The 24,427-nt window shown below is 54.4% G+C and overlaps 1 protein-coding gene across 1 annotated transcript in view; it reads right to left on the bottom strand.

The window, feature by feature from the left end:
- The window catches only part of tbx16 (T-box transcription factor 16), a 35,933-nt gene extending 11,857 nt beyond the window's left edge, over positions 1-24,076 (bottom strand). The window contains exons 1-4 of the mRNA XM_038802782.1: positions 23,929-24,076; positions 7,172-7,319; positions 6,405-6,507; positions 442-606 (exon numbers count right to left, since the gene is read on the bottom strand). Of these exons, the coding sequence (XP_038658710.1) occupies positions 442-606; positions 6,405-6,507; positions 7,172-7,319; positions 23,929-24,076 (564 nt within the window). The remainder of the gene's footprint in view (positions 1-441; positions 607-6,404; positions 6,508-7,171; positions 7,320-23,928) is intronic.
- Positions 24,077-24,427: the final 351 nt, after the last annotated feature.

Genomic DNA, 24,427 nt, shown 5'->3' with positions numbered 1-24,427 from the left:
CCGTTGGTGAGGGTCTGGGCTGAGAGGGTCTGGGCTGAGAGTAAGTGATGGGGCTGAGGCACTGAGCCGTTGGTGAGGGTCTGGGCTGAGAGGGTCTGGGCTGAGAGTAAGTGATGGTGCTGAGGCAGTGGGCCGTTGGTGAGGGTCTGGGCTGAGAGGGTCTGGGCTGAGAGTAAGTGATGGGGCTGAGGCAGTGGGCCGTTGGTGAGGGTCTGGGCTGAGAGGGTCTGGGCTGAGAGTAAGTGATGGGGCTGAGGCACTGAGCCGTTGGTGAGGGTCTGGGCTGAGAGGGTCTGGGCTGAGAGTAAGTGATGGGGCTGAGGGAGTGAGGGTCTGGACTGAACGGTAAAGGGCAGGAACCTTGGCTGATGTAAAATGGCCTCATGTGGGCAGGGAATGCGATATAAATAAGACTAAAGGTCAGGGGTCGTGGTCACATACATGTCCAGACTGATCGAGCATGTTATTGGTGAGTTTCAACTTGCGGAAGTGGACTATCTGCTTCATCCAGTGAGTGCCGAGAGCTGGTGATTCTGGATGGATGTAGGTCACACACCGAGGCTGTGGTTCCGACTTCCCACACACCCCCCACTGGTCCTTGTACCACTGCAGAGAGAAACAGAGAAACATTATACAGGGGTGAGAGAGAGGCCTTCACCTCACAAACCCTAGCCTCCACTCTGACCTTGGAGAGATTGACCCAGAACGTCACCACACAGCTCCCAGGCTCCACTCCAACCCCAGCACTGAGCAGCTGCAGGAGGGGGTGGTTCAGGTGGAGTTTGGAGATTTAGATCCCAATAGTTGAGCCCCTGGGCCTCACACAGATCAAAGACAAAGGGTGTTTTCGGCCTGTCCCTTTTACCCAGGTTACAGTGAGAGGAAAGGCTGCGGTCAATTTAACGAAAGCAAGATGGCGACATCCGGTGGCAGCCATTTGTGGCTGATGCTTGAGGCAGAATTGTTTGGTTCTTGTTACCCATTCACAGGAGTGTTTGCTGGCTCAAAGTACAGGCACAGATAGAGCTAAAGATTCTACTTCAGGTGGACATGTCTCAACCCCATCAAACAAGGAGTGCAACTGTAAAGGGGTAACAGTCAGACCAGGAGCTTTCTCAAAGTCAAGGAAAGATGGCAGAGAGCTCTGTGGTCTCGCTGTCCCCTCGGTGGTCCATGGAACTCTTGGTGGATGTTTTGACAGCCAAGTCCCGGCAGTAAAGGCAGGAGGCCTCGGAAGACCTGGCTAAAGTAGCAGACTCAATTTGGGCAGCCATCGAAAAGAAGAACAAGTTGGAGGCACATAGTGCATTGCTCCAAAAAATGGAAGAGTCAGTGGTGGACCACGAGGACTGGTTGGCTTCGTTGGAGGCAGAGGTCAGGCTGGTGGAGGAGGGCCAAAGGAAGCTGAGGGAAAAGGTGGACGATTTGGAGAACCGGTCAAGGAGGCAGAATCTCCGGATTGTAGGGTTGCCCAAAAATATTGCGGGTATGCAGGTTGCCAAGTATGGAGCAAGCAGGCTTGGGAAGCTGGTGGGGGAACGTTTTTTTGACCAACTCCCTGAGGTAGATTGAGCGCACACATCACTGAGGAGGAGGCCAAAGGCGAGGGAGCAGCCGAGGACGATGGTGGTATGATGGCACAGATATCTGGGCGAGGAGAAGATTCTGTGGTGGGCGAAGTAGATGATAAAGTGCACCTGGGAAGGCAATGTGATTTGGATCTACCAAGATCTGGGTGCAGAGGCTGGCTAAGCGCCGGGCTGGGTTCAACAGGTTCAAGGAAGGAGTGACATTTGGGGTGCTGTACCCAGCCCGGTTGTGGGCCATATACCAGGGCCAGCAGTTCTACATGGACACGACAGAGGAGGACAGTAGGTTTTGTGAGACCATGGACTTGGAGACTTGTAAGAACTTTGGACTATGGAGATGTTGGCGCTAGTCAGCCTTGTTGAATGTTGTGTCATGTGGGTTAGTGGGGTTTGTGGGTATAAGTGGGAATGTGGTGGAGTGGGTATGACTGATTCGGGGGTAATTGGGGGAAGGCAGTTGCCTTGAGTGGGGGCCACCATACTAGTGGATATGAGTGAAGTGGGGGCCAGACCTGTTGTTGAGGGGGGGTTGTTGGGTGGTTTTCTTTCTCTTTTTTTTCTTTTAGGGGCGGCAGGGAGGGAGGTGGGTGGGGGGAGGGGGGGGGGGGGGGGAGAGGAGTGGGTTGCTGATGTGGACAGAGTTGGTGTGCCGCAATTGCTTAGGGATTCATGGCGGCGGACATCTTGGGGAGGCCCCAGGGGCGTGGGGCGTGGACCTGGGAGAGCTGGTTAAAGTAGAGATATAAGGGCAGCACGGTGGCCTAGTGGTTAGCACAACCGCCTCACGGCGCTGAGGTCCCAGGTTCGATCCCGGCTCTGGGTCACTGTCCGTGTGGAGTTTGCACATTCTCCCCGTGTCTGCGTGGGTTTCACCCCCACAACCAAAAAACGTGCAGAGTAGGTGGATTGGCCATGCTAAATTGCCCCTTAATTGGAAAAAATAATTGGGTAATCTAAATTTATAAAAAAAAAAAAGTAGAGATATAGCTGATCGGAGGGGAGGGATGGGAGGGACAGCCTCACCCCCCCAAACCCGGCAGATTTCATGGAATGTTTGGGGATTATTAAGCGGTCACGCGTGTTTGCACATTTGATGAGTTTGATGGGTGACATTGTGTTTTTGCAAGAAACTTATTTAAAGATGGTAGATCAGATGAGGCTGAGGAAGGGGTGGGTGGGTTAGGTGTTTCACTCAGGGCTGGATATGAAGATGAGGGGGTGGCAGTGCTGGTTAATAAGAGGGTGTCCTTTGCAGTGAGGAGCAAAGTGTGGACCCTGGGGGTGGGTTTGTGATGGTGACCGGGAGATTGGAGGGGGTGCCTGTTGTGCTGGTGAACATTTATGTTCCAAATTGGGATGACGTGGAGTCTATGAGGCAAGTCCTGGCTTAGATCCGGGACCTGGACACACACCGGCTGATCATTGGGGGGTGGATTTTAATATGGCGCTGGACCCTAGGCTGAACCGGATATAACCCAGGTCTATGATGGCAATGGCAAAGGAGTTGTTGGGATTTATGGAGGGAATAGGAGCAGCGGACCCGTGGTGGTTTTAAGGGCCGAGGGCGAAGGAATTTTCATTCTTTTCGCACGTCCACAGGGAGTACACCCGGATTGATTTATTTGGTCCTGAGCAAGGCACTAATGGTGAGAGTGGTTGGGACCCGGTATTCAGTGATTGTGACGTCTGACCACACGCCGCAATGGGTAGACTTGTGGATGGAGTGGGCGAGCTTCCAGAGGCCCAGTGAAGGTTAGAGGTGGGGTTATTGGCCGATAAGGAGGTCTGTGAGATTGGGGTGGCTATCCAGAACTATGTGGAGCATAATAAGAACGATGGTGGTATTTTTTTTTAAAAATAATCTTTGGGTAACAATGCCAACTTTTCCATTTTATAATGCCTTTTCCAAATTGGTTACAGCACAGAAGGAGACCATTCAGCCCATCATATCTGTGCCAGTCCCCCATACGAGCAACTCACCCAGTACCATTCCCCATCCTTCTGCCTGTAACGTCGCAGATTCTTCCTTCTCAGATAATCGAATTTGCCTTTCAAGTTTTTTAAATAAATAAATTTAGTGTACCCAATTAATTTTTTTCCAATTGAGGGGCAATTTAGCATGGCCAATCCACCTAACCTGCACACCTTTGGGTTGTGGGGGTGAGACCCACGCAGACACGGGGAGAATGTGCAAACTCCACACGGACAGTGACCCAGGGCCGGGATCGAACCTGGGTCCTCAGCGCCATGAGGCAGCAGTGCTAACCACTGCGCCACCACGCCGCCCAAGACGGTGGTGTTGTGAGAGGTGTTGAAGGCAGTGGCTAGAAGGAAGTTTATTTTGATTATGGCGCATAAGGTGAAGGTGAGGGCAGAGAGGCTGAGGCTGATGGAGGCCATTCTTTTTTAAAATAAATTTAGATTACCCAATTATTTTTTCCAATTAAGGGGCAATTTAGCATAGCCAATCCACCTGTCCTGCACATCTTTGGGTTGTGGGGGCGAAACCCAGGCAGACACGAGGAGAATGTGCAAACTCCTCACGGACAGTGACCCAGGGCTGGGATTCGAACCTGGGAACCCAGCGCTGTAGGCAGCAATGCTAACCACTGTGCCACCGTGCCGCCCGATGGAGGCCATTCTGGCGGTGGACCGGAGGTACTCAGCGATGCCTGAGGGAGCGGTGCTGAAGGAGAGGCAGAAGCTCCAAATGGACTTTTGGCTGATGTCAAAGGGGAAGGTGGTGGGACAACTGCAAAGAGCCAGAGGGACAGTGTATGAGTATGGGGAGAAAGAGAGCAAGTACTTGCACATCAGCTGAAGAGGCAGGTGGTGGCGAGGGAGATGGGGCAGATGAGGGATAGGAGGGCAAGCTGGTAGCGGAGACAGGGGAGGTAAATGGGGTGTTGTGTAGGGCTTCTAAGGCCAGTGTGCGGACCAAGAGTGCCAAATCGGAGTATTTTGGGTTGCACCAGGGGGCACAGCAGGCGTGACCACTCACCCCTTTGCTCTTTTGGCTGGTGATTGAACCATTGGCTTAGGGCTTGGAGGGGGTGGCGAGGCATTGGGGTGGGGGTGGAGCACCGAGTCTCTTTATAAGCTGAATCTGCTGAATGTTATTGGACGGTTCTATCTACGTACATATCTACGGTTCGGAAGTCGGTGGTGGAGGAGAGGTCAGTGTAATGACAGATGGAGGAAGCCTCGGTAAAGGGACCAGTCAGAAGGCACTATTGTTGGCGCCACTTCCGTTCTCACTGGCCAGGTACTCCACGAGCTCGGTAGTGGTATCAGCGTTGAGGGTGTGGAATCCATGTCGGCAGCACTGTAGGATGGAGGGCATGGTCATGTGGGCGGCAATTTGTGGCAATCACAGGTTTGTTCCGGTGAGGCTGGATGCGAGGGATCGTGGGTGGGGGAGTTGGGGATAGAGTGTTTTCGGGACCTGCTTGTGGGGGGTAAGTTTGTGGAATTGGAGGAGCTTGAGGAGGTGTACTTGCTGCTGAAGGGGAATGGGTTCAGGTGCCTGCAGGTGAGGGACATCTTGAGGAAGGAGTTGGGTTTGTCCCCACGGCTGCCGCCTCCAGAGCTACAGGACAAGCTGCTGTCCGAGGATGAGATAGGCGAGAGCAAGGTGTCAGATATATACGGGGGGCTGATGGAGAGGGAGGGCGTCCTGGTGGAAGAGGTCCAGCGTGATTGGGAGAAGGAGTTGGGAGGGGCAATGCAAGCTGGGGTGTGGAGTCAAGGTCTGCGGAGGATAAACTTGTTCTCGTCGTGTGCAAGACTGAGTCTCATATAGTTTAAGATGGTCCGTAGGGCTCATAGACAGGGTCTAGGATGAATCCGTTTTTCCCAGTGTGGAAAATAGGTGTGGGTGGTGTGCAAGAAGCCTGGCCAACCATGTCCATGTTTTGGAGATGTCTGAAGTTGGAGGGGTTCTGGAAAAGTTTGTGAATGTAATGTTGAAGATTTTGGGAGTGGAGGTGGTGCCGAGCCTATGGGTGTCGATATTTTGGGTGTTGGAGGATGTGGGTGTGCAGATAAGGAGAGAAGCCGATGTGGTCACCTTTGCCTCCCTGATAACCTGGAGGTGAATCTTGCCGTGCTGGCAGGACGCTGGGGCGTGGCTGAGCGACTTGGCAGAGTTCCTCCATCTAGGAAAATTAAGTTCACCATAAGAGCGGTAGATGAAAGGATCTGCACAAGGTGGAGGCTGTTCATTGACTTCTTTAAGGGGCATTAAATGTCGGCAGATGGGGGGTTGCGTTCTTTGTGTTTTGGTTGGTTTTGGGGTGGGTGGGTGCATAAAGAGGGAGTAGAGGGGGGCTAGGGGGGGAATAGTGTTGATTGTGTATGGTTTGCTGTTCCTGCTATTGTTTGCTCATTTCTGTTACATAGAACATAGAACATACACTGCAGAAGGAGGCTATTCAGCCCATCGAGTCTGCACCGACCCACTTAAGCCCTCACTTCCACCCTATCCCCAGAACCAAATAACTCCTCCTAACCTTTTTTTGGACACCAAGGGCAATTTAGCATGGCCAATCCACCTAAGCTGCACATCTTTGGACTGCGGGAGGAAACCCACGCAGACACGGGGAGAACGTGCAGACTCCACACAGACAGTGACCCAGCGGGGAATCGAACCTGGGACCCTGGCGCTGTGAAGCCACAGTGCTAGCCACGTGTGCTACCGTGCTGCCCTGTGTATATTTGAAAATACCTCCAGTAAAATATTTTTTTAAAAAGAAGGCAAGGTGCAAAGACAACTCTCCAATGTACCCTGAACTTCCGACTCACTGTAGTCCTCACCTTGTAATGCATTCCATCAGCTGGGACCAAGTCAAGCATGATCATATAACGGGAGAATGGCATTAGCCCCGAAATGCTGATCTTACACTGAGGGAACATCCTCCTGAAAGAACACAGACCATTAACAAACAAATCAATCACTATTTTCTTTCCAGACTGACAACTTCCCTTCCTCTTCAGAATCTCCGCATTCTTCCCACACCCTCCCACAGTTTTCTCTCCTCTCCAACTGACCATTCCTGGTGTTAGAGAACAATCATTACTGAGATATTCCACTCGAGAGAGCATCACATTCAACCCTACATCCAAATAACGGAATGCTGCATTGGTGGGATTTGAACTCTCAGCTGCAGGGACTCTTCGTCCAGTTGCAGTCACTCTGTGATAGCAAAGGCCAGGGGCCTTTGGGTCTCTGGGTCGACGAGGCTCAGTAACTCAATGCACACAGGCCCTGGACGATCAGGGGGTTACCATTGGCCACTACAGCCACAGAATTAGTTGGGAAATTCTGCTGGGAAAGTTTCATTCCTCACATACCTTTGCCCGACAGTGAGTTTAGGAACCCGATCCCACACATCGACCGATGGAAGATGGCCAAACAAACTCAGGCTCCAACATATCAAAGAAATGGCTGTCCTTTTAACATGAGGTGTGAAGTTAGCTCTCATCCTGATTGACATCACAAGCTGTGTCCTTGGCCTTGGCTTTCACCCACCCCCGTATACCCCTGCCTCTCTGCACAGGCCGAGGCTGCTGAGACATCTTACCTGCCTGATTTGCTGATGATCATTTCCGTGCCAATCTCATTAAATTTCTGCCATAGCTGTTGGTCTTCCAGAGTCACCCTGACATTGCTCCAAGAGTCTGTCTGACTGGCAAGGATTCTCCGCGATGGCGAGGCCTCACACTTTGGCACTGGGCAAAACAAAACGATTCAGCGAGAATGAATCAGCAGCCAGGACACATCCCCACCCGCTCCCAAACATCAGCACCACAATAATCCTCACCCTAAACACAGCCGCACTTCTAAATACACCAGCAGCAGAAATAATCTCACCAAGAAAACTAATTGTAACCGAGATCTTTGTTCCAAATTGAGGGAAAATTACAAAATTGGACAGAGTGATGCAGCAGTGACGTAATGAGGGAGTGCCGCACTGTCAGAGAGTCAGTACTGAGGGAGGGCCGCACTGTCAGAGGGTCAATACTGAGCTGGTGCTGCACTGTCAGAGGGTCAGTACTGAGGGAGTGCTGCACTGTCAGGGGGTCAGTACTGAGGGAGTGCCGCACTGTCAGAGGGTCAGTACTGAGCTGGTGCTGCACTGTCAGAGGGTCAATACTGAGCTGGTGCTGCACTGTCAGAGGGTCAGTACTGAGGGAGTGCTGCACTGTCAGAACGTCAGTACTGAGGGAGTGCCGCACTGTCAGAGGGTCAGTGCTGGGGGAGTGCTGCACTGTCAGGGGGTCAGTACTGAGGGAGCGTTGCACTGTCAGAGGGTCAGTACTAAGGGAGTGAGCACTGTCAGAGGGTCATTACTGAGGGAGGTCCGCACTGTCAGAGGGTCATTACTGAGGGAGTGCTGCACTGTCAGAGGGTCAGTACTGAGGGAGGGCCGCACTGTCAGAGGGTCAGTACTGAGCTGGTGCTGCACTGTCAGAGGGTCAATACTGAGCTGGTGCTGCACTGTCAGAGGGTCAGTACTGAGGGAGTGCCGCACTGTCAGAGGGTCAGTACTGAGGGAGTGCTGCACTGTCAGAGGGTCAGTACTGAGGGAGCGTTGCACTGTCAGAGGGTCAGTACTAAGGGAGTGAGCACTGTCAGGGGGTCAGTACTGAGGGAGGGCCGCACTGTCAGAGGGTCAGTACTGAGGGAGTGCTGCACTGTCAGAGGGTCAGTACTGAGGGAGCGTTGCACTGTCAGAGGGTCAGTACTAAGGGAGTGAGCACTGTCAGAGGGTCATTACTGAGGGAGGTCCGCACTGTCAGAGGGTCATTACTGAGGGAGTGCTGCACTGACAGAGGGTTAGCAATGAGCTGGTGCTGCACTGTCAGAGGGTAAGTACTGAGGGAGTGCCGCACTGTCAGAGGGTCAGTACTGAGGGAGTGCTGCACTGTCAGAGGGTCAGTACTGAGGGAGCGTTGCACTGTCAGAGGGTCAGTACTAAGGGAGTGAGCACTGTCAGAGGGTCATTACTGAGGGAGGTCCGCACTGTCAGAGGGTCATTACTGAGGGAGTGCTGCACTGACAGAGGGTTAGCAATGAGCTGGTGCTGCACTGTCAGAGGGTCAGTACTGAGGGAGTGCTGCGCTGTCAGAGGGTCAGTGCTGAGGGAGTGCTGCACTGTCAGAGGGTCAGTACTGAGGGAGTGCTGCACTGTCAGAGGGTCAGTACTGAGGGAGTGCTGCACTGTCAGAGGGTCAGTACTGAGGGAGTGCCGCACTGTCAGAGCGTCAGTACTGAGCTGGTGCTGCACTGTCAGAGGGTCAGTACTGAGGGAGTGAGCACTGTCAGAGGGTCAGTACTGAGGGAGTGCCGCACTGTCAGAGGGCCAGTACTGAGGGAGTGCTGCACTGTCAGAGGGTCAGTACTGAGGGAGCGTTGCACTGTCAGAGGGTCAGTACTAAGGGAGTGAGCACTGTCAGAGGGTCATTACTGAGGGAGGTCCGCACTGTCAGAGGGTCATTACTGAGGGAGTGCGGCACTGACAGAGGGTTAGCAATGAGCTGGTGCTGCACTGTCAGAGGGTAAGTACTGAGGGAGTGCCGCACTGTCAGAGGGTCAGTACTGAGGGAGTGCTGCACTGTCAGAGGGTCAGTACTGAGGGAGCGTTGCACTGTCAGAGGGTCAGTACTAAGGGAGTGAGCACTGTCAGAGGGTCATTACTGAGGGAGGTCCGCACTGTCAGAGGGTCATTACTGAGGGAGTGCTGCACTGACAGAGGGTTAGCAATGAGCTGGTGCTGCACTGTCAGAGGGTCAGTACTGAGGGAGTGCTGCGCTGTCAGAGGGTCAGTGCTGAGGGAGTGCTGCACTGTCAGAGGGTCAGTACTGAGGGAGTGCTGCACTGTCAGAGGGTCAGTACTGAGGGAGTGCTGCACTGTCAGAGGGTCAGTACTGAGGGAGTGCCGCACTGTCAGAGCGTCAGTACTGAGCTGGTGCTGCACTGTCAGAGGGTCAGTACTGAGGGAGTGAGCACTGTCAGAGGGTCAGTACTGAGGGAGTGCTGCACTGTCAGAGGGTCAATACTGAGGGAGTACTGCACTGTCAGAGGGTCAGTACTGAGCTGGTGCTGCACTGTCAGAGGGTTAATACTGAGCCTGTGCTGCACTGCCAGAGGGTCAGTACTAAGGGAGTGCTGCACTGTCAGAGGGTCAGTACTGAGGGAGCGTTGCACTGTCGGAGGGTCAGTTCTGAGGGAGTGCTGCACTGTCAGAGGATCAGTATTGAGGGAGTGCCGCACTGTCAGAGGGTCAGTACTGAGGGAGTGCCGCACTGTCAGAGGGTCAGTACTGAGGGAGCGTTGCACTGTCAGAGGGTCAGTGCTGAGGGAGTGCTGCACTGTCAGAAGGTCAGTACTGAGGGAGGGCCGCACTGTCAGAGGGTCAATACTGAGGGAGGGCCGCACTGTCAGAGGGTCAGTACTGAGGGAGTACTGCACTGTCAGAGGGTCAGTACTGAGGAAGTGCTGCACTGACAGAGGGTCAGTACTGAGGGAGTGCTGCACTGTCAGAGGGTCAGTACTGAGGGAGGGCTGCACTGTCAGAGGGTCAGTACTGAGGGAGGGCCGCACTGTCAGAGGGTCAGTACTGAGGGAGTGCTGCACTGTCAGGGGTTCAGTACTGAGGGAGGGCCACACTGTCAGAGGGTCAGTACTGAGCTGGTGCTGCACTGTCAGAGGGTCAGAACTGAGGGAGTGCTGCACTGTCGGAGGGTTAGTACTGAGGGAGTGCTGCGCTGTCAGAGGGTCAGTACTGAGGGAGTGCTGCACTGTCAGTGGGTTAGCACTGAGCTGGTGCTGTACTGTCACAGGGTCAGTACTGAGGGAGTGCTGCACTGTCAGAGGGTCAGTACTGAGGGAGTTCTGCACTGTCAGAGGGTCAGAACTGAGGGGGTGCTGCACTGTGAGAGGGTCAGTACTGAGGGAGTGCTGCACTGTCAGAGGGCCAGTACTGAGGGAGGGCCGCACTGTCAGAGGGTCATTACTGAGGGAGTGCTGCACTGTCAGAGGGTCAGTACTGTGGGAGTGCTGCACTGTCAGAGGGTCAGCACTGAGGGAGTGCTAAGCTGTCAGTGGGTCTCTACTGAGTGAGAGCAGCACTGTCAGAGGGTCAGTACTGAGGGAGGGCCGCACTGTCAGAGGGTCAGTACTGAGGGAGTGCTGTACTGTCAGAGGGTCAGTACTGAGGGAGTGCTGCACTGTCAGAGGGTCAGTACTGAGGGAGAGCAGCACAGTCAGAGGGTTAGTACTGAGGGAGTGCTGCACTGTCAGAGGGTCATTACTGAGTGAGAGCAGCACTGTCAGAGGGTCAGTATTGAGGGAGCGCTGCACTGTCAGAGGGTCAGTACTGAGGGAGTGCTGCACTGTCAGAGGGTCAGTACTGAGGGAGTGCGGCACTGTCAGAGGGTCAGTACTGAGGGAGTGCGGCACTGTCAGAGGGTCATTACTGACGTAGTGCTGCACTGTCAGAGGGTCAGTACTGAGGGAGTGCCGCACTGTCAGAGGGTCAGTACTGAGGGAGTGCCGCACTGTCAGAGCGTCAGTACTGAGCTGGTGCTGCACTGTCAGAGGGTCAGTAGTGAGGGAGTGAGCACTGTCAGAGGGTCAGTACTGAGGGAGTGCTGCACTGACTGAGGGTCAGTAGTGAGGGAGTGAGCACTTTCAGAGGGTCAGTACTGAGGGAGTGCTGCACTGTCAGAGGGTCAGTACTGAGGGAGTGAGCACTGTCAGAGGGTCAGTACTGAGGGAGTGCTGCACTGTCAGAGGGTCAATACTGAGGGAGTACTGCACTATCAGAGGGTCAGTACTGAGCTGGTGCTGCACTGTCAGAGGGTTAATACTGAGCTGGTGCTGCACTGCCAGAGGGTCAGTACTAAGGGAGTGCTGCACTGTCAGAGGGTCAGTACTGAGGGAGCGTTGCACTGTCGGAGGGTCAGTTCTGAGGGAGTGCTGCACTGTCAGAGGATCAGTATTGAGGGAGTGCCGCACTGTCAGAGGGGCAGTACTGAGGGAGTGTTGCACTGTCAGAGGGTCAGTACTGAGGGAGTGCTGCACTGTCAGAGGGTCAGTACTGAGGGAGTGCCGCACTGTCAGAGGGTCAGTACTGAGGGAGCGTTGCACTGTCAGAGGGTCAGTGCTGAGGGAGTGCTGCACTGTCAGAAGGTCAGTACTGAGGGAGGGCCGCACTGTCAGAGGGTCAATACTGAGGGAGGGCCGCAGTGTCAGAGGGTCAGTACTGAGGGAGTACTGCACTGTCAGAGGGTCAGTACTGAGGAAGTGCTGCACTGACAGAGGGTCAGTACTGAGGGAGTGCTGCACTGTCAGAGGGTCAGTACTGAGGGAGGGCTGCACTGTCAGAGGGTCAGTACTGAGGGAGGGCCGCACTGTCAGAGGGTCAGTACTGAGGGAGTGCTGCACTGTCAGGGGTTCAGTACTGAGGGAGGGCCGCACTGTCAGAGGGTCAGTACTGAGGGAGTGCTGCACTGTCAGAGGGTCAGAACTGAGGGAGTGCTGCACTGTCGGAGGGTTAGTACTGAGGGAGTGCTGCGCTGTCAGAGGGTCACTACTGAGGGAGTGCTGCACTGTCAGTGGGTTAGCACTGAGCTGGTGCTGTACTGTCAGAGGGTCAGTACTGAGGGAGTGCTGCACTGTCAGAGGGTCAGTACTGAAGGAGTTCTGCACTGTGAGAGGGTCAGTACTGAGGGAGTGCCGCACTGTCAGAGGGTCAGAACTGAGGGAGTGCTGCACTGTGAGAGGGTCAGTACTGAGGGAGTGCTGCACTGTCAGAGGGTCAGTACTGAGGGAGTGCTGCACTGTCAGAGGGTCAGTACTGAGGGAGTGCTGCACTGTCAGAGGGTCAGTACTGTGGGAGTGCTGCACTGTCAGAGGGTCAGCGCTGAGCTGGTGCTGAACTGTCAGAGGGTCAGAACTGAGGGAGTGCTAAGCTGTCAGTGGGTCTGTACTGAGTGAGAGCAGCACTGTCAGAGGGTCAGTATTGAGGGAGTGCTGCACTGTCAGAGGGTCAGTACTGAGGGAGTGCTGCACTGTCAGAGGGTCAGTACTGAGGGAGGGCCGCACTGTCAGAGGGTCAGTACTGAGGGAGAGCTGCACTGTCAGAGGGTCAGTATTGAGGGAGTGCTGTACTGTCAGAGGGTCAGTATTGAGGGAGTGCTGCACTGTCAGAGGGTCAGTACTGAGGGAGTGCCGCACTGTCAGAGGGTCAGTACTGAGGGAGTGCTGCACTGTCAGAGGGTCAGTACTGAGGGAGAGCAGCACAGTCAGAGGGTCATTACTGAGTGAGAGCAGCACTGTCAGAGGGTCAGTACTGAGGGAGTGCTGCACTGACTGAGGGTCAGCACTGAGGAAGTGCTGCACTGTCAGAGGGTCAGTACTGAGGGAGTGCTGCACTGTCAGAGGGTCAGTACTGAGGGAGTGCCGCACTGTCAGAGGGTCAGTACTGAGGGAGTGCTGCACTGTCAGAGGGTCAGTACTGAGGGAGTGCTTCACTGTCAGAGGGTCAGTACTGAGGGAGTGCCGCACTGTCAGAGGATCATTACTGAGGTAGAGCAGCACAGTCAGAGGGTCATTACTGAGGGAGTGCTGCACTGTCAGAGGGTCAGTACTGAGGGAGTGCTGCACTGTCAGAGGGTCAGTATTGAGGGAGTGCTGCACTGTCAGAGGGTCAGTACTGAGGGAGTGCTGCACTGTCAGAGGGCCAGTACTGAGGGAGCTGCACTGTGAGAGGGTCAGTGCTGAGGGAGTGCTGCATTGTCAGAGGGTCAGTACTGAGGGAGTGCCGCACTGTCAGAGGGTCAGTACTGAGGTAGTGCTGCACTGTCAGAGGGTCAGTACTGAGGGAGTGAGCACTGACAGAGGGTCAGTAGTGAGGGAGTGCTGCACTGACTGAGGGTCAGTACTGAGGGAGTGCTGCACTGTCAGAGGGTCAGCACTGAGCTGGTGCTGCACTGTCAGAAGGTCAGAACTGAGTGAGTGCTGCACTGTCAGAGGGTCAGAACTGAGGGAGTGCTGCATTGTCAGGGGGTCTGAACTGAGGGAGTGCTGCACTGTCAGAGGGTCAGTACTGAGTGAGTGCTGCACTGTCAGAGGGCCAGTACTGAGGGAGCTGCACTGTGAGAGGGTCAGTACTGAGGGAGTGCGGCATTGTCAGAGGGTCAGTACTGAGGGAGTGCTGCACTGTCAGAGGGTCAGTACTGAGGGAGTGAGCACTGACAGAGGGTCAGTAGTGAGGGAGTGCTGCACTGACTGAGGGTCAGTACTGAGGGAGTGCTGCACTGTCAGAGGGTCAGCACTGAGCTGGTGCTGCACTGTCAGAAGGACAGAACTGAGGGAGTGCTGCACTGTCAGAAGGTCAGAACTGAGGGAGTGCTGCACTGTCAGAGGGTCAGAAGCGAGGGAGTGCTGCACTGTCAGAGGGTCAGTACTGAGGGAGTGCTATGCTGTCAGAAGATCTGTACTGAGGGAGAGCAGCACTGTCAGAGGGTCAGTACTGAGGGAGTGCTGCACTGTCAGAGGGTCAGCACTGAGGAATGCTGCACTGTCAGAGGATCAGAACTGAGGGAGTGCCGCACTGTCAGAGGGTCTGTACTGAGGAAGGGCTGCACTGTCAGAGGGTCAGTACTGAGGAAGTGCTATGCTGTCAGAGGGTCTGTACTGAGGAAGTGCTGCACTGTCAGAGGGTCAGTACTGAGGGAGTGCCGCACTGTCAGAGGGTCTGTACTGAGGAAGGGCTGCACTGTCAGAGGGTCAGTACTGAGGAATGCTGCACCATCAGATGGTCAGTACTGAGGGTGTGCTGGACTGTCAGAGGGTCAGTACTGAGGGAGTGCTGCACTGTCAGAGGGTCAGCACTGAGGAATGCTGCACTGTCAGAGGGTCAGAACTGAGGGAGTGCTGCACTGTCAGAGGGTCTGTACTGAGGAAGGGCTGCACTGTCAGAGGGTCAGTTCTGAGGAAGTGCTATGCTGTTAGAGGGTCTGTACTGAGGAAGGGCTGCACTGTCAGAGGGTCAGTACTGAGGGAGTGCCGCACTGTCAGAGGGTCTGTACTGAGGAAGGGCTGCACTGTCAGAGGGTCAGTACTGAGGAATGCTGCACCATCAGATGGTCAGTACTGAGGGAGTGCTGCACTTACTGAGGGTCAGTACTGAGGGAGTGCTGCACTGTCAGAGGGTCAGCACTGAGCTGGTGCTGCACTGTCAGACGGTCAGAACTGAGGGAGTGCTGCACTGTCAGAGGGTCAGAACTGAGGGAGTGCTGCACTGTCAGAGGGTCAGTACTGAGGAAGTGCTATGCTGTCAGAGGGTCAGTACTGAGGAAGTGCTGAGCTGTCAGAGGGTCAGTACTGAGGGAGTGCTGCACTGTCAGAGGGTCAGAACTGAGGGAGTGCTGCATTGTCAGAGGGTCTGAACTGAGGGAGTGCTGCACTGTCAGAGGGTCAGTACTGAGTGAGTGCTGCACTGTCAGAGGGCCAGTACTGAGGGAGCTGCACTGTCAGAGGGTCAGTACTGAGGGAGTGCTGCACTGTCAGAGGGCCAGTACTGAGGGAGCTGCACTGTGAGAGGGTCAGTGCTGAGGGAGTGCTGCATTGTCAGAGGGTCAGTACTGAGGGAGTGCCGCACTGTCAGAGGGTCAGTACTGAGGTAGTGCTGCACTGTCAGAGGGTCAGTACTGAGGGAGTGAGCACTGACAGAGGGTCAGTAGTGAGGGAGTGCTGCACTGACTGAGGGTCAGTACTGAGGGAGTGCTGCACTGTCAGAGGGTCAGCACTGAGCTGGTGCTGCACTGTCAGAAGGTCAGAACTGAGTGAGTGCTGCACTGTCAGAGGGTCAGAACTGAGGGAGTGCTGCATTGTCAGAGGGTCTGAACTGAGGGAGTGCTGCACTGTCAGAGGGTCAGTACTGCGTGAGTGCTGCACTGTCAGAGGGCCAGTACTGAGGGAGCTGCACTGTGAGAGGGTCAGTACTGAGGGAGTGCGGCATTGTCAGAGGGTCAGTACTGAGGGAGTGCTGCACTGTCAGAGGGTCAGTACTGAGGGAGTGAGCACTGACAGAGGGTCAGTAGTGAGGGAGTGCTGCACTGACTGAGGGTCAGTACTGAGGGAGTGCTGCACTGTCAGAGGGTCAGAAGCGAGGGAGTGCTGCACTGTCAGAGGGTCAGTACTGAGGGAGTGCTATGCTGTCAGAAGATCTGTACTGAGGGAGAGCAGCACTGTCAGAGGGTCAGTACTGAGGGCGTGCTGCACTGTCAGAGGGTCAGCACTGAGGAATGCTGCACTGTCAGAGGATCAGAACTGAGGGAGTGCCGCACTGTCAGAGGGTCTGTACTGAGGAAGGGCTGCACTGTCAGAGGGTCAGTACTGAGGAAGTGCTATGCTGTCAGAGGGTCTGTACTGAGGAAGTGCTGCACTGTCAGAGGGTCAGTACTGAGGGAGTGCCGCACTGTCAGAGGGTCTGTACTGAGGAAGGGCTGCACTGTCAGAGGGTCAGTACTGAGGAATGCTGCACCATCAGATGGTCAGTACTGAGGGTGTGCTGGACTGTCAGAGGGTCAGTACTGAGGGAGTGCTGCACTGTCAGAGGGTCAGCACTGAGGAATGCTGCACTGTCAGAGGGTCAGAACTGAGGGAGTGCTGCACTGTCAGAGGGTCTGTACTGAGGAAGGGCTGCACTGTCAGAGGGTCAGTTCTGAGGAAGTGCTATGCTGTTAGAGGGTCTGTACTGAGGAAGGGCTGCACTGTCAGAGGGTCAGTACTGAGGGAGTGCCGCACTGTCAGAGGGTCTGTACTGAGGAAGGGCTGCACTGTCAGAGGGTCAGTACTGAGGAATGCTGCACCATCAGATGGTCAGTACTGAGGGAGTGCTGCACTTACTGAGGGTCAGTACTGAGGGAGTGCTGCACTGTCAGAGGGTCAGCACTGAGCTGGTGCTGCACTGTCAGACGGTCAGAACTGAGGGAGTGCTGCACTGTCAGAGGGTCAGAACTGAGGGAGTGCTGCACTATCAGAGGGTCAGAACTGAGGGAGTGCTAAGCTGTCAGAGGGTCAGTACTGAGGGAGTGCTGCACTGTCAGAGGGTCAGTACTGAGGAAGTGCTATGCTGTCAGAGGGTCAGTACTGAGGAAGTGCTGAGCTGTCAGAGGGTCAGTACTGAGGGAGTGCTGCACTGTCAGAGGGTCAGTACTGACGGAATGCTGCACTGTCAGAGGGTCAGTACTGAGGAAGTGCTGCACTGTCAGAGGGTCAGTACTGAGGGAGTGCTGCACTGTCAGAGGGTCAGTACTGAGGAAGTGCTGCACTGTCAGAGGGTCAGTACTGAGGAAGTGCTATGCTGTCAGAGGGTCAGTACTGAGGGAGTGCTGCACTGTCAGAGGGTCAGTACTGAGGGAATGCTGCACTGTCAGAGGGTCAGTACTGAGGGAGTGTAGCACTGTCAGAGGGTCAGTACTGAGGGAGTGCTGCACTGTCAGAGGGTCAGTACTGAGAGAGTGCTGCACTGTCAGAGGGTCAGTACTGAGGGAGTGCTGCACTGACTGAGGGTCAGCACTGAGGAAGTGCTATGCTGTCAGAGGGTCAGTACTGAGGAAGTGCTAAGCTGTCAGAGGGTCAGTACTGAGGGAGTGCTACACTGTCAGAGGGTCAGTACTGACGGAATGCTGCACTGTCAGAGGGTCAGTACTGAGGAAGTGCTGCACTGTCAGAGGGTCAGTACTGAGGGAGTGCTGCACTGTCAGAGGGTCAGTACTGAGGAAGTGCTGCACTGTCAGAGGGTCAGTACTGAGGAAGTGCTATGCTGTCAGAGGGTCAGTACTGAGGGAGTGCTGCGCTGTCTGAGGGTCAGTGCTGAGGGAGTGCTGCACTGTCAGAGTGCCAGTACTGAGGGAATGCTGCACTGTCAGAGGGTCAGTACTGAGGGAGTGTTGCACTGTCAGAGGGTCAGTACTGAGGGAGTGCTGCACTGTCAGAGGGTCAGTGCTGAGGGAGTGTTGCACTGTCAGAGGGTCAGCACTGAGGGAGTGCCGCACTGTCAGAGGGTCAGCACTGAGGGAGTGCTGCACTGTCAGAGGGTCAGTACTGAGGGAGAGCAGCACAGTCAGAGGGTTAGTACTGAGGGAGCGTTGCACTGTCAGAGGGTCAGTGCTGAGGGAGTGCTGCACTGTCAGAAGGTCAGTACTGAGGGAGGGCCGCACTGTCAGAGGGTCAATACTGAGGGAGGGCCGCACTGTCAGAGGGTCAGTACTGAGGGAGTACTGCACTGTCAGAGGGTCAGTACTGAGGAAGTGCTGCACTGACAGAGGGTCAGTACTGAGGGAGTGCTGCACTGTCAGAGGGTCAGTACTGAGGGAGGGCTGCACTGTCAGAGGGTCAGTACTGAGGGAGGGCCGCACTGTCAGAGGGTCAGTACTGAGGGAGTGCTGCACTGTCAGGGGTTCAGTACTGAGGGAGGGCCGCACTGTCAGAGGGTCAGTACTGAGGGAGTGCTGCACTGTCAGAGGGTCAGAACTGAGGGAGTGCTGCACTGTCGGAGGGTTAGTACTGAGGGAGTGCTGCGCTGTCAGAGGGTCAGTACTGAGGGAGTGCTGCACTGTCAGTGGGTTAGCACTGAGCTGGTGCTGTACTGTCAGAGGGTCAGTACTGAGGGAGTGCTGCACTGTCAGAGGGTCAGTACTGAAGGAGTTCTGCACTGTGAGAGGGTCAGTACTGAGGGAGTGCCGCACTGTCAGAGGGTCAGAACTGAGGGAGTGCTGCACTGTGAGAGGGTCAGTACTGAGGGAGTGCTGCACTGTCAGAGGGTCAGTACTGAGGGAGTGCTGCACTGTCAGAGGGTCAGTACTGAGGGAGTGCTGCACTGTCAGAGGGTCAGTACTGTGGGAGTGCTGCACTGTCAGAGGGTCAGCGCTGAGCTGGTGCTGAACTGTCAGAGGGTCAGAACTGAGGGAGTGCTAAGCTGTCAGTGGGTCTGTACTGAGTGAGAGCAGCACTGTCAGAGGGTCAGTATTGAGGGAGTGCTGCACTGTCAGAGGGTCAGTACTGAGGGAGTGCTGCACTGTCAGAGGGTCAGTACTGAGGGAGGGCCGCACTGTCAGAGGGTCAGTACTGAGGGAGAGCTGCACTGTCAGAGGGTCAGTATTGAGGGAGTGCTGTACTGTCAGAGGGTCAGTACTGAGGGAGTGCTGCACTGTCAGAGGGTCAGTACTGAGCGAGTGCCGCACTGTCAGAGGGTCAGTACTGAGGGAGTGCTGCACTGTCAGAGGGTCAGTACTGAGGGAGAGCAGCACAGTCAGAGGGTCATTACTGAGTGAGAGCAGCACTGTCAGAGGGTCAGTACTGAGGGAGTGCTGCACTGACTGAGGGTCAGCACTGAGGAAGTGCTGCACTGTCAGAGGGTCAGTACTGAGGGAGTGCTGCACTGTCAGAGGGTCAGTACTGAGGGAGTGCCGCACTGTCAGAGGGTCAGTACTGAGGGAGTGCTGCACTGTCAGAGGGTCAGTACTGAGGGAGTGCTGCACTGTCAGAGGGTCAGTACTGAGGGAGTGCCGCACTGTCAGAGGGTCATTACTGAGGTAGAGCAGCACAGTCAGAGGGTCATTACTGAGGGAGTGCTGCACTGTCAGAGGGTCAGTACTGAGGGAGTGCTGCACTGTCAGAGGGTCAGTATTGAGGGAGTGCTGCACTGTCAGAGGGTCAGTACTGAGGGAGTGCTGCACTGTCAGAGGGCCAGTACTGAGGGAGCTGCACTGTGAGAGGGTCAGTGCTGAGGGAGTGCTGCATTGTCAGAGGGTCAGTACTGAGGGAGTGCCGCACTGTCAGAGGGTCAGTACTGAGGTAGTGCTGCACTGTCAGAGGGTCAGTACTGAGGGAGTGAGCACTGACAGAGGGTCAGTAGTGAGGGAGTGCTGCACTGACTGAGGGTCAGTACTGAGGGAGTGCTGCACTGTCAGAGGGTCAGCACTGAGCTGGTGCTGCACTGTCAGAAGGTCAGAACTGAGTGAGTGCTGCACTGTCAGAGGGTCAGAACTGAGGGAGTGCTGCATTGTCAGAGGGTCTGAACTGAGGGAGTGCTGCCCTGTCAGAGGGTCAGTACTGAGTGAGTGCTGCACTGTCAGAGGGCCAGTACTGAGGGAGCTGCACTGTGAGAGGGTCAGTACTGAGGGAGTGCTGCATTGTCAGAGGGTCAGTACTGAGGGAGTGCTGCACTGTCAGAGGGTCAGTACTGAGGGAGTGAGCACTGACAGAGGGTCAGTAGTGAGGGAGTGCTGCACTGACTGAGGGTCAGTACTGAGGGAGTGCTGCACTGTCAGAGGGTCAGCACTGAGCTGGTGCTGCACTGTCAGAAGGTCAGAACTGAGGGAGTGCTGCACTGTCAGAAGGTCAGAACTAAGGGAGTGCTGCACTGTCAGAGGGTCAGAAGCGAGGGAGTGCTGCACTGTCAGAGGGTCAGTACTGAGGGAGTGCTATGCTGTCAGAAGATCTGTACTGAGGGAGAGCAGCACTGTCAGAGGGTCAGTACTGAGGGAGTGCTGCACTGTCAGAGGGTCAGCACTGAGGAATGCTGCACTGTCAGAGGATCAGAACTGAGGGAGTGCCGCACTGTCAGAGGGTCTGTACTGAGGAAGGGCTGCACTGTCAGAGGGTCAGTACTGAGGAAGTGCTATGCTGTCAGAGGGTCTGTACTGAGGAAGTGCTGCACTGTCAGAGGGTCAGTACTGAGGGAGTGCCGCACTGTCAGAGGGTCTGTACTGAGGAAGGGCTGCACTGTCAGAGGGTCAGTACTGAGGAATGCTGCACCATCAGATGGTCAGTACTGAGGGTGTGCTGGACTGTCAGAGGGTCAGTACTGAGGGAGTGCTGCACTGTCAGAGGGTCAGCACTGAGGAATGCTGCACTGTCAGAGGGTCAGAACTGAGGGAGTGCTGCACTGTCAGAGGGTCTGTACTGAGGAAGGGCTGCACTGTCAGAGGGTCAGTTCTGAGGAAGTGCTATGCTGTTAGAGGGTCTGTACTGAGGAAGGGCTGCACTGTCAGAGGGTCAGTACTGAGGGAGTGCCGCACTGTCAGAGGGTCTGTACTGAGGAAGGGCTGCACTGTCAGAGGGTCAGTACTGAGGAATGCTGCACCATCAGATGGTCAGTACTGAGGGAGTGCTGCACTGACTGAGGGTCAGTACTGAGGGAGTGCTGCACTGTCAGAGGGTCAGCACTGAGCTGGTGCTGCACTGTCAGACGGTCAGAACTGAGGGAGTGCTGCACTGTCAGAGGGTCAGAACTGAGGGAGTGCTGCACTATCAGAGGGTCAGAACTGAGGGAGTGCTAAGCTGTCAGAGGGTCAGTACTGAGGGAGTGCTGCACTGTCAGAGGGTCAGTACTGAGGAAGTGCTATGCTGTCAGAGGGTCAGTACTGAGGAAGTGCTGAGCTGTCAGAGGGTCAGTACTGAGGGAGTGCTGCACTGTCAGAGGGTCAGTACTGACGGAATGCTGCACTGTCAGAGGGTCAGTACTGAGGAAGTGCTGCACTGTCAGAGGGTCAGTACTGAGGGAGTGCTGCACTGTCAGAGGGTCAGTACTGAGGAAGTGCTGCACTGTCAGAGGGTCAGTACTGAGGAAGTGCTATGCTGTCAGAGGGTCAGTACTGAGGGAGTGCTGCACTGTCAGAGGGTCAGTACTGAGGGAATGCTGCACTGTCAGAGGGTCAGTACTGAGGGAGTGTAGCACTGTCAGAGGGTCAGTACTGAGGGAGTGCTGCACTGTCAGAGGGTCAGTACTGAGAGAGTGCTGCACTGTCAGAGGGTCAGTACTGAGGGAGTGCTGCACTGACTGAGGGTCAGCACTGAGGAAGTGCTATGCTGTCAGAGGGTCAGTACTGAGGAAGTGCTAAGCTGTCAGAGGGTCAGTACTGAGGGAGTGCTACACTGTCAGAGGGTCAGTACTGACGGAATGCTGCACTGTCAGAGGGTCAGTACTGAGGAAGTGCTGCACTGTCAGAGGGTCAGTACTGAGGGAGTGCTGCACTGTCAGAGGGTCAGTACTGAGGGAGTGCTGCACTGTCAGAGGGTCAGTACTGAGGAAGTGCTGCACTGTCAGAGGGTCAGTACTGAGGAAGTGCTATGCTGTCAGAGGGTCAGTACTGAGGGAGTGCTGCACTGTCAGAGGGTCAGTACTGAGGGAATGCTGCACTGTCAGAGGGTCAGTACTGAGGGAGTGTAGCACTGTCAGAGGGTCAGTACTGAGGGAGTGCTGCACTGTCAGAGGGTCAGTACTGAGAGAGTGCTGCACTGTCAGAGGGTCAGTACTGAGGGAGTGCTGCACTGACTGAGGGTCAGCACTGAGGAAGTGCTATGCTGTCAGAGGGTCAGTACTGAGGAAGTGCTAAGCTGTCAGAGGGTCAGTACTGAGGGAGTGCTACACTGTCAGAGGGTCAGTACTGACGGAATGCTGCACTGTCAGAGGGTCAGTACTGAGGAAGTGCTGCACTGTCAGAGGGTCAGTACTGAGGGAGTGCTGCACTGTCAGAGGGTCAGTACTGAGGAAGTGCTGCACTGTCAGAGGGTCAGTACTGAGGAAGTGCTATGCTGTCAGAGGGTCAGTACTGAGGGAGTGCTGCGCTGTCTGAGGGTCAGTGCTGAGGGAGTGCTGCACTGTCAGAGTGTCAGTACTGAGGGAATGCTGCACTGTCAGAGGGTCAGTACTGAGGGAGTGTTGCACTGTCAGAGGGTCAGTACTGAGGGAGTGCTGCACTGTCAGAGGGTCAGTGCTGAGGGAGTGTTGCACTGTCAGAGGGTCAGCACTGAGGGAGTGCCGCACTGTCAGAGGGTCAGCACTGAGGGAGTGCTGCACTGTCAGAGGGTCAGTACTGAGGGAGTGCCGCACTGTCAGAGGGTCAGTACTGAGGGAGTGCCGCACTGTCAGAGGGTCAGTACTGAGGGAGTGCTGCACTGTCAGAGGGTCAGTACTGAGGGATTGCTGCACTGTCAGAGGGTCAGTACTGAGGGAGTGAGCACTGTTAAGAGTTTTTCCAGATGAGACACTAAACTAAGGCCCATTTCCCTCCCTCAGTTGGACATAAACATTTAGTTTAAGTGCAGGGTAATGAGCTATGTGACATTCTGTGGTTGAAGCATGCACCTGGTAACTGCATGTGGCTTCCTTTCAAATGAATGAAGTGAATGCTGGATAATGTGAACATTGGGAGCTCTCATTTTTGGGGGTTAAATCACCTTCGTTTTACTTGCTCTTTCCCACAGACGCAGTAAATGTGGGATACTGCTTCTGACGCCCTTCCAGACATCGTTCCAGATCACAACACACTGGGTCAGAAAACATTCCCATCTCCCACTCTGGCTCCTCCAAAAGATTATTATTAATTATTATTATTTGTATACTTTGATTTATCAAATCCTTCTTCCACTGAAACAGCTTCTTTATATTGATTCTATAAAACATCTTTTGTATTTTAAACAGCTTGATTTTTTAAACAAGTTTTCTCAACTTGCCCTGTTACCTTCAAAGGCAAGTTGGAAAAGCTTGTTTAAAAAAACAAGCTGTTTAAAATACAAATGATGTTTTATAGAATCAATATAAAGAAGCTGCTTTCAGTGGAAGAAGGATTGTTTAAAATATGCAGTTGTAATCATTGGCTTTATAAAACAGAAATGGAGCACAAAGTCAAAGTAATTCCAAATCTGTGCATCACACTTGACAATGCAAGGCCGTGAGGTGGCTATTGATAAAGATAAGGGAATTGGTTATAAATTGGAGAAACCGGGAAGACAGACACTGACCATGCAGAACTGCACTGAATTTAAAATGCAAACTTTTCCATTTTATAATGCCTTTTCCAAATTGGTTACAGCACAGGAGACCATTCAGCCCATCATATCTGTGCCAGTCCCCCATACGAGCCACTCACCCAGTACCATTCCCCATCCTTCTGCCTGCAACGTCGCAGATTCTTCCTTCTCAGATGATCAAATTTGCCTTTCAATTTTTAAAAATAAATAAATTTAGAGTACCCAATTAATTTTTTTCCAATTAAGAGGCAATTTAGCATGGCCAATCCACCTAACCTGCACATCTTTGAGTTGCAGGAGTGAAACCCACGCAGAGACGGGGAGAATGTGCAAACTCCACATGGACGGTGACCCGGGGCCAGGATCGAACGTGGGACCTCGGTGCCGTAAGACAGCAGGGCTAACCACTGCGCCACCGCGCTGCCCTCGAATTTCCCTTTCAAAGCCTCGACTGAACCACACTCCACCACACTCTCAGGGAGCGCTTTCCACACCCTAACCACTCACTGTGTAAAACATTCTTCACATCAAATTGTACCTCTTCACATTTCTCTGTATTAATTGGCATCTGCCACTCTTTTGCCCTTTCCTGCAGTTCAATAGTTTGGATTTGTGACTGACTTTGACGTACAGGTACAGCAAAGACAGTGGTCATTTGTCAAAATGACCTCATCCTCAGAGATATAGGCACAGGGTCAAGGGGGGAAAAGTGCAACACATAGAAGCGGAGTTATAGATCACCCAAGTTTGAACTCACCCGGAGATGCCTGCTCCATTCTCTCCAGCACAAACACTCTCCTGCTCTTTGAGTAAAACAATCCACTGAAGCCACAGCGAGAGAAAGGATGCAGAGTGTGGTGAGGGACAGGAGGAGTGAGTCCTGCACTGAATGATGTGTTGATGGTTTGTTGGCAGGGCTGCTGTCATTTATTGACAACATCCTGGGGTAAAAGGCTGGGGTGGAGCTCGAGGAGTTTGGTGTCTGTCTCTCCCTTTGAAGTGGGCC

Source organism: Scyliorhinus canicula, chromosome 1, assembly GCF_902713615.1.
Source record: "Scyliorhinus canicula chromosome 1, sScyCan1.1, whole genome shotgun sequence".
NCBI classification, from domain to species: domain Eukaryota; kingdom Metazoa; phylum Chordata; class Chondrichthyes; order Carcharhiniformes; family Scyliorhinidae; genus Scyliorhinus; species Scyliorhinus canicula.
Note: the sequence above shows the minus strand (reverse complement) of the source record. Positions and strands in the feature narration are given on the sequence as shown.